A 10355-nucleotide genomic window follows, 5' to 3' on the forward strand; every position below is an offset into this window, starting at 1 on the left:
GAAATTTTTTTAGCAAGAAGCTCCGTAACGCTTGTTCTGCTGCCCAAAGAACCGGGGTCATTAAAAGCGTCAGTCGAGGGAAATTTACAAAAAAGAAGAAAGAGGAAAAAAAATCTGAAACTTTGTAAATATTGTAAATAATATGAATTTTAGATTTAGTAGTTTTAATATAAATTTTAGTGATTTGTTTTCAAAGAAGACATATTTTGTGAATTAAATAATTTTATGAACTAGTATAATTAAGTTGCTAATGTTTTTATTACTGTGGAAGTTGAATAAATTGGAAAATCACTAGTTCTATAAAAAAAAGTCTTACATGCTCTTTTTATGACTTTAATGGATTGAAGAATGTTGAAATGAAATAAGAGCTTCACATTAAAAGTCATATTTCCGCTACCGAAAACACGAAACTGTTAACGAACTGTCAGTGTCGCAAATAAAAGTAAAATTTACTAAAGAACTATGCGACAGTTAATCCAAAAATGCAGAAAAGGTTGTAACAAGCGTCGACTGTGACTGACTGAAAAATGCTGATTTGTTAAGTATGTTAGGATAATGAATTAGCACGATGCGATGCATCACACTTCAATTTAGTTTAAAATTATTTCCAGAAGTGGAACTTAATAAAGTTTATGCTTACTACCTTAATCAGTTTTATCAGTTTTTTACTACCATTAAATAATATATAATTAATAGCTACTTTTCTCACAATCTGACACCGTTATTGTCCAGTCTATTGAGTTGATTTAGCGAATACGTGTTACCACAAAAGGCTAGACCACTTACTTCTATAGGAATCCAACCATACATGACTTATACTACAACCTGAAAATACATAAAACATATTTGCATTAGAGGGTGTTTCGAATCGTGGTCTCCAAAGTGTACTTGCCTGACGATGTAATTGTTTATGTGGTATACGTTCGAGAACATCATGAAATAGAAAGCACTAGCAAAAAAAAAACCCTCCCATTGTGGTGCACTGGACCATCATGTTCGTTAGGCCCAACAATTCGGTTATTTTAGTGCTTGTTTTCGTGGCAGTTGCGTGATGGCGTGTTTCTATAGTTGTGTACGATATTCACAAAGTGAGCCGCATTCACAGCACGAAGCACCGTTCGATTTGACGCAAATAGCCTACTGGGAGAAAAGTGACGAACCGGGTTAAATATCAGTCAATTGAATCACAAGATTTACTCACCTGGTAGATATCCTTAATCAACGGTAAAAGCATCCGGGTGCCCACCGGGCATGAGAGAAGGAACTATAAATTTTCCCCGCCAGAATAAAGTCAGTCTTCGCGGTAAAGTTGATGTCTGGTTACCTAAAAAAGTAAAATAAAAAATAATCTAAATTAAACACGAACATTTGCCGTGCGATTTCTTAAATGTTAAGAATTAAGTCATTTTTAAAACTTATGAATGTCACATCAATTTGTTCCACGCAAGTCCTTTGACTTTAATTATAAACATTAACTTACAGTACTCGTTATCGATCCATCTTTCCTCTACTGTCGTTATACTTCATGTTAAAAAAGTTTCCTGGAACATAAAAATGAACCCCACGAGCATATTTAAACTGTTTAATAATAATTCCCTTTCATATAAATAAAATGTCTCTTGCACCTTGTTTAATGTTAATGTATCCCTGTGTTAATTTATTTTATCCCGCCAGGCATTGAAACATCCCAATTACTTTCCCTTACAATCCCCTTTCCGATTTGCCATGTGCCACCATCCGCCCGAGTAGTTGCAAACTAGTCCGTGTATCGTAGCTTGGCTGGCACATGTTAACACTCTGCACGACAAGGACGTGTCGGAATAGGAGTTGAATGGGAGAGCCTCTATTATCCCTCAAAGGGGCTTCGGATCCCATCCCTTTGCAGAGCATGTTAGTGTATTAGTTTGTTAGTCGAAATGGGTAGAATCCAAATAGACAAAAAAAAAATTAAACAATTAAAGAATTAAAACAAACGTCACTCATATCCTACCATAAAAATCCTGCTTCCATGATCACGAGGACACAGCAGCTCTTAATTAGAGATCTCAACACCTCACTAGTACAAGACTTGCGGAAACGCGGGCATTACAGTGCATGGGGCCCCGCATGGCAAACATAAAGCTATGTACCAACAATGGTCATTGGCTCCCCATAAAAAATCTGCTATTCTAATACTATCTAATATACTACTTAACCTAACCGTGTTAATATACTAATCTGGCCTAACCATGTTATTAAAAAAAAACCTTAACAAATGACCATTGTGAGCTTTATAATGCACAAAGCGGTAAAAGTGGTCGGCCCACGTTAAATCGGGCAACAAAGATCCAGTATAGTGATGGAAACACATCGTATGCGATCATATAAATTAAAAAAGGAATAGAACTTAAAATATAGGCAATAATAAATTAATAAAAATGTTAATCAGAAAACAGGACAGTTAGTGACGGGTTACATGAAATATGTTAGTTGATACAGTTAGTTTATTAAAAAGTATGAAGAAGGGGAGTTAAGGAGATTAGACTGGAAGATAGTTGCGGATCAGGATGTTTAAAGGAAGTAGAGGGTAGGCGAAGTGCAACAAATTTGCACTTGATCGCATAATGTGGTATTTCCACCGACCTGGATGGACCATTTTCATCTATCTTATAGATGTGTAGGTCGGTAGACGATAACTGATCACCGTCTACCGACGCACTAAACTGTTCCGTCCAGGTTTCATACTGGATTCCAATTACGGTGTACAACAGCGAAGAAATCCTCTTCGCTTCTAAAAATTTTATAATGCCATTTTCGGTGGTTAAAAACCATTGATCCTTAAAGTTTGGCAGTAGGACAAAATCGGCGGTTACGTGTATACCGGCACCATTGCCCTTCAACCGGGGGTATGTTTGAGTAACACGATTGGTAGCCACTTGCACTGATGCAATTTCTTGCATACGGCCGGCTACCTGTGTTACTACATGCGTGCCCGATCTCACATATCGGCGTACAATTTGAAGATAATTCTCATACCGATATGCGGAATATTCAGGAACCGCTCCAAACATGTTAACGTCTCCTGACACGTGCAGGAGATTGTGAACGTTGCTGGTCATATGGGCTCGACCATAATACTGCGGAAAGTTCTTTACAAAGTTGTATAAGAACTTTTCCGCAAGAGGCCAAAGATGCTTGTGTGCCGTTGAATTAAAAATCGTCACACTGCAAAAGTAGCACAAGAAGTGATTGAATGCATCAAAAGACATAAAATCCTTCAAGACCGCAATACTAATATGAAGAAGGAAGGACCGAAATTCGGTGGCCTTCCAAAAATGGCGATAGCGGAAGGATCGCATAGGGCGATTCACTTCCGAAGGAAGCCGTGTCTTTATCAAAAAAGTATTCACGGCTTCCTTTTGTCGGGGTGACCACTTTTCAAAATTTTCAAAAATTCCCTCGTATAACCCTAGAACAAGCTTTAGGGTCACCCCGCGATCAAACTGATGGAGACCTTCGTAGGGAACACCGTCGATCATATTAAAATTTTTGAGCTTTTCTAATGGTGATCGCCATGGTTTGTGGTGGTCTTTGTCTACTCGTTGTTTAAAGCCGACGTCCGTACGCAGTTCGGCGTCCACGGATTCAAAAATCATTTTGTGCTCCGAGTTGAGGTGTACCCCTACACAGGTACACTTTAAGCACCCATGCGCTGCATTAAAGTAAACTGTACCTGGAAAGAAACATAACATAAAATAAAAAAATATTCTTAATTTTCATAACAATAGTGCTTTGCATACCTTTAGCAAATGCCCGCGCTGGAGAATCGGCGACAAATGCGCTTGGTAATAAGCGTACCACTTTGTCGCCGAACCGCAAGCCTGTTTCTTGGAGTCTATTAAAGTCCTCCACTAGTGGGCCTAAGAACTCTTCCACCAGCCCCGGTTTAGTTTGTCCGCAAAAAAGCCCGACAAGCATTACCGGAGCCTCAGGCAATTACCGGAGCCTCAGGCAAACTTTCCACCCATATTAGAATTGGCCACAATTGCTTAGTGGAACTCTTAAATAGGGGAAGCCCGTCGATCGACATTTGTATTTTTAAAGTGTCGTGTTCGGGAATGGTATTTCTGTAAGAAAGGAAAAAAATAAATTAGGAACACTATGCAACCCAATAAATAAAAATTTTTAAGCACTTACCTAAAATAGTTGCGTAGGACCGTCTCAATCCCTTGGTACCAAAATTCACCGCCCGAGATCGTTTGTACTTCCAAACCGACCTCGGTGGGGGTTTTGAGGAATGTCCGCGCATCTTTTGGAACGTCTAAATGATACAAATTCCGCAAGACCGCCAAAAGTAAATTGAGCGTCGTTCGCGGCACGTTTTTAACAATAGCCCATGTTCTCAGGCCTTCAATGGGTGATAATTTACCCATGAAGGCCCAGGCTTCCTCCCAACACGCTGTGATATCTTCATCATCACTGCCGCGATCGGTATCCCCGTGATCACTATCTGAATCTGAAAATATAGCTGGAAAAGGGTTAGTACTATCTAACTCACCGTCACCTTCAAGTAAATCGTTGTTAGTTGGATAGATGTTAGGCAAGTTGAAACCATCACCAGAAGTACTGCTACTATATACATTGTTTTCACCTGAAAAGGCAAGACAAAAACACAACGTAATTAGTTTTGTGTGATGTTTACAGTCCTGGAAATATTTAAGAGCAACTATTATAATTCCCCCTTTTTCAGTAGTAAAAGAAAACATCACCAACATACTTAACAAAAACTGACTCTATTGAACCTATAGCTGATTTACCCATCTTTTACCTTTAACGAACTTGATGATTAACACGAAGAACAAATAAAGTTATTATGGTATTGCGGGCAATACAGCCTTTTTCAACCGTTCCTACTGAATAAAAAAAGCATACCCTAAGGTATTTGAGATGAACTATGCTCAGCATGTTCTTCTATAAATAATTCTCACCAATACAAAACAAAAATGTTTACTATCCATCTGATCCCAAATACAGCCCCCAAACAGTGAGTGGCCAAACAGCGGGCATATCAACTAACATAGCAAATAAATGGGCAAACGTAGCCCAAATTCATTTCGCTAGATACGAGGCAGTCTGCTCGTGCCGATCGCTTACTCGACAATGCATATGCTATACTTGTTTGGCACGTGGCGAAGCCGCCAAGTGCATCACTTCGTAACTCCAACGCTGCTGGTATCAAGAACGCGCACCTAAGGCAAGTTGGAGAAAACCGACAATCGATCCGAGCCAGACGCTGTCTGGCAGGCCCGGCATGATACGAAAAGGGCTCTACACATGGCAAGGATGGCGAGACTTCGGCAACGGCATCGCCAGAACCGTCAGGAAAAGCGGAAGAGATTGACGGAGCAGACACTGACAGCGGGGAGTCTGGGCATCCTTAGTTGGATATCCCTTCCCATATCGTGTACGGCGGTTTGTCCGTAGAAGAGGAAATGGCAGCTACACATGCGAAAGCGGCCTCCCGCTAGTCAATTTTTGAAGGAGTCAAAAGGATACGCTCCAACGGGCTCGAACATTTTTTCTCTCTAGACCCTTCGAGGGGCTTAGGAAAAAGCACAGGAAGAGAATCAGGAAAAAATAAAAATTTGAAGTAACAAACAACCTTTTTGTAAAACAAAGATACACCTGCCTTGACCGCACCGTTCACTACACCGTACATCTCACACTTTGCTGGTGCTAGCCAAAAATTGTTAGATTTCCCAGCTCTATCAGATGCAATGGACTTAACAGTAACAGTCTACAATTGTACATCTACAATTTGTAAAATTCAATCTTTTCGGTGCCCCAAGAACGGACGGGATTTGGCTTATTACTACTGAAGCGACCCTTATTGTTTCTTGTCGCTTCCAATGACATAATACCACCTTCGCGTGCTGTCGGACCGTGCTTCGCGTGCTGTCCAAAGGCGAACCTAGAACCCGCAGCCAACTATATACGGTCAACATAGTTACCTCATAGCGTGGGGTTCAACGCACACCTAAAACCAGGCCGACCACCAATGACCGAACTGACAGAACGGCACCGACAGTGGAACGATCGATCACTTGATGCCTTCCCCGCCGAATGATCCGCCCTAGCTTCGAACCCCCACCAACCCAATTTTCTGACGACGATGTACACCTCATGGCACAACCCGAACTAGAACCCGCCACACCCCCTCGTCCGTGTCACAAATAATTAGCTCATAATAAAAGCGCGATCGAGAGTTCGATCGTGGCTATACTTCGCTTAAATTTCAGAGCTCACTTTCATTCGAAGTTCCTGTGCTCGAAAGAATTCCCGCCCGCTACACAACGCTGAAGTGCTGCGGGATACATTTAGTGCTCGTAATTACCGAGGCATGCTGCGGTTGCGCTAAGGGTTTCGCGCTGCTATTGTATGGCCCACTTCTCATGCGGTCGAAACGTTCAACCACCGCCAATCTGGTTGAGTATGTCTGCCTCTGCCACAGGACCAGATCGACGCGGTGTATCAAAGCTGCTTTTAACATCGTTACGTAAGTCTTGCTGCTTAACAAGCTTTACGTGCTCGGACTATCCGGGCAGCTGTTGGCTTGGTTCCATTCCAATCTTGCCATATATGATCGCGTTTAAAGGAGATGTTTCTCTGTACGCGGACGATGAAAAGCTATTCCTTCCAATCCGCAACCAGACAGATCAACTCCGGCCACAGGTCTCACTAAGCGCTTGCCGTTCCTAATGCTTTTGGAATGGTCTTGAGAAGTGCGTCGAGAAGTGTGTTTTTGTTTCGTTTGCGAGAAAGTGGTGCCTCTTAGTGTATGACTACGCGTCACGTAATGCTCCTTCATGAAAAGTTTATCTTCTACCACATTGCCAGCTTCTATCATATCAGCATATCTTCTATCATCAGCCAGAGAACATTGACGCTAAACCAATTGATCGGCTTACTAAAACAAATAGCACGCGTAATCGCGGACTGATTTCCTCCGCTCACACAATTTCATTTCATGTTTCCACAAAAATATTCCTCCCATGCTCCAAATATGAATATTTCATAACACAAGCCCACCGATGACATGCTTGCGCTAGAAGCTTGTACACTAACAAACTGCTCTTCCTAACGCCGATTCAAACGGCAGTATGTGGCCTCCAAGTTGTATCGTAGCATTAAGCACAACCTAAAATACATAACAAATACTATATTCGTTTAATTAACTTACCATTTGAGGTAGATGGCATTGGAATAATTTCGGTCGATGTATAAGATTTGGGTTGTGTACATTCTGCCTCCGTTTGGCGCTCGTACTTCTCCAGATAACGCTTGCGTTTTCGCGAAATATTTGTATCCTGGCTCACAGACATGATGAAAGTTGAAAGTTATATAAATTGCTCAAATTTAAATTTCTTCAAAACGAATGTGGAACGTATGAATGCCCTTATTGTGTCGTTTGACCGCAATTTTGACTGCTCCAACTTTTCCACTATCGACGAAGCCACCGATTGCTTTAGCGTTTTTATGCGCTCAGCGATTAATTCCTGCGTTCCTGTTGCTCAACGAAAGTCTGGCCCCGATTGGTCTAATGCATCTTTAAGACGGTTGAAAAAAATAAAATCAAAAGCCTACGCGGATTACAGTAGAACAAGATCATCGCTGCATAGGAGAATTTTTTTCGATGCACTGAACAATTATCGTCGACATAATCGTGTGCTCTACCGCTCCTTCATTCGCCGTACTGAAAGGCAGCTGTTTTCTAAGCCGACACGGTTCTGGAGCTTCTGGAACAAACGGCGCAATATAAGAAGTATCCCTCCGGCAATGAGCTACAATGGCCAAACTAGTATTGATACATCCGATATTTGCAACACTTTCGCCAATCGTTTCGCTGATGCATTCACCCTTCCTGTTCACAATCCTAACACACTAGCAGAGGCCATTTGCAATACTCCATCGGATGCTATCGATTTTATTATACCCACAATTGACGAAGCATTAATTGCGCGCACACTCAACGATATAAAACCATCTACATCATCTGGACCTGACAATATTCCCGCATACATATTGAAGCACTGCCGTCAATCACTCGCACCCATTCTTGCCAAAATATTTAATGATTCCCTTATGCGTGGCACGTATCCTGAGTCCTGGAAACACGCGCGAATGATTCCTATCCATAAAAAAGGCAGTCGACTTCATGCTAGTAATTATCGTGGCATTGTTTCCCTATGCGCTTGTGCAAAGGTGTTTGAGCTCATTCTATACAATCCACTACTCACAGCAGTTCAAAACTATATGAGCCCTAGTCAGCACGGATTTCTCCCAAGGAGATCTTCCACCACAAATCTTGCTGAATTTGTTAGTTACTGCTTCGACAACATGGATCGTGGTACTCAAGTTGATGCAGTATATATCGACTTCAGGGCTGCGTTCGATAGTATCTCTCATGATATTCTACTCTCGAAGCTAAAAAAACTCGGTTTCCTCGACTGGCACATCACCTGGCTGCGTTCTTATTTAACTGGTCGTTCGTACTACATAAGCATAGGATCTCATCGTTCTCACTCCTTCACCAGCTCCTCCGGTGTGCCTCAAGGGAGTAATTTGGGACCGCTACTCTTCCTCATCTATATAAATGATCTATCTTTCGTTTTACCGCCAGGCCAACACCTAATGTACGCCGACGATGTAAAAATATTCGCTCCAGTTAGAAACGACAGTGACTGTGTACGCCTTCAAACGATCCTTGAGAATCTGGATAGCTGGTGCAGCAGAAACGCTCTCCAAGTGTGTGCTGATAAATGCCAGTGTATATCATTCAGCAGAGCCCGTCACCCCATCACGTTTACATACACTATGCTCAACACGGCTTTGGCTCGCACTACATGTATCCGTGATCTGGGGGTGCTACTCGATCAGAAGATGTCATTTCGCCCTCACATTGATAGCGTTGTTGCGAAGGGAAATCAGCTACTTGGTTTAATTACGCGGACCTGTAGCGAGTTTACCGATCCCATGTGCGTCAAGTCTATCTTCTGTGCCATCGTAAGATCGTGCCTGGAGTACTGCTGTCCGATCTGGTGCCCGCTTGGTGTTGGTGACATCAATCGCCTCGAAGCCATTCAACGGAGACTCACCAGGTACGCGGTTCGACTCCTTCCATGACAATCCCACCACGCTCGGCCCACCTACCATCAGCGGTGTCTGCTTCTCGGACTTGAACCACTCTGCTCTCGACGTAAAAACGCCCAATGCCTTTTCGTATTCCGGCTCCTTAACGGAGAGATCGATTCCCCGGCATTACTAGCCAGCATCAATTTGTTCGCTCCCTGTCGGATTCTTAGATCCAATTTCCATCTCCGTGTACCGCGTACCCGCAACAACCATAGCCAGGGACACCCCATTATACGTATGTCCCTCGAGTTCAATGAAGTGTTAGATTTGTTCGATTTTAGTATGTCTACTTCTACGTTCAAGGAGAAATTGCGTCTACGTCACATTTAATGTTAGCTAGAGGTCTATTTATATGTTATAAATGATCATTGTCATATATATCTTAATTTAATTATAAGGTTGCCGATTAGACACGATGGTCCGTCGGTTGTGTATGAAAAATAAATAAATAAATAAATAAAAAACCGCATGCTCGGAACGCTAAGTCCCAGAAGAGGGAGATCGAGCTACGAATGTGACAGAGAGGGCATGAGAAAATGAGAGAATTTGAGTGCCATTGTCGGGAGGGGGGTTTCGGCTTCAACTTCCAACAACAACAACCACACGAGGAGGCTCGGGAACACTCATCAGGGGAAAATCGCTCAAATTAGAGCGAGAGACAGATAGAAAAAACGAAAGGTCAATATAAAATCTTCGGCCTTTGGCCGTTGGGCAGCGGCAGGAGCAGCGGCAGAGGCTGTGGCAGACGTAACTGCAGCATGCATAGCAACCACCGTAGTGCTTGAAGCAGAATAATTAAAATTCGCTTTTCCTTGGGGTTGCTCTTCCCTGGCTTTTTTGTTCGGTTTCGGGCTTGACGGCCGAACGTTACCCACCCAGCCAACAATTTCCGAAGGCGCCCCGTGTAAAAAATTTTTACATTAAGCTTTCCTTAAGTTTTTACACTAGCAGCAGCTAAAGTAAAAACTTTCAGCACGGCACAAACCGACGCACACATTCAAATGCTTGGATTGCTGGTCCTGCTTACGCATACATTTGTATTTATCCCTCCCCTTATATTTTCGGATTGCTGGTTGTAGTAGTGATGCTTTTTCTTTTTGCTTTATGCACACTTTCGCATGCTATTTATTAGACTTCCTCTTTCCACATGCGTTTTGGCACACTCACACTCTGTATACGGCAGG

The 10355-nt window shown here is 42.4% G+C and overlaps 1 protein-coding gene across 1 annotated transcript; it reads right to left on the reverse strand.

Moving 5' to 3' along the window:
* Nucleotides 1-728: 728 nt before the first annotated feature.
* Nucleotides 729-7279, reverse strand: LOC120957841 (uncharacterized). The gene is made up of 2 exons (XM_049606880.1): nucleotides 7220-7279; nucleotides 729-4630 (listed from the first exon to the last, which is right to left on the reverse strand). The coding sequence occupies exon 2, from the start codon at nucleotides 3729-3731 to the stop codon at nucleotides 2487-2489; it is 1245 nt and encodes a 414-aa protein (XP_049462837.1). The 5' UTR covers nucleotides 3732-4630; nucleotides 7220-7279; the 3' UTR covers nucleotides 729-2486.
* Nucleotides 7280-10355: the final 3076 nt, after the last annotated feature.

This window comes from Anopheles coluzzii, chromosome X (assembly GCF_943734685.1).
Source record: "Anopheles coluzzii chromosome X, AcolN3, whole genome shotgun sequence".
NCBI classification, from domain to species: domain Eukaryota; kingdom Metazoa; phylum Arthropoda; class Insecta; order Diptera; family Culicidae; genus Anopheles; species Anopheles coluzzii.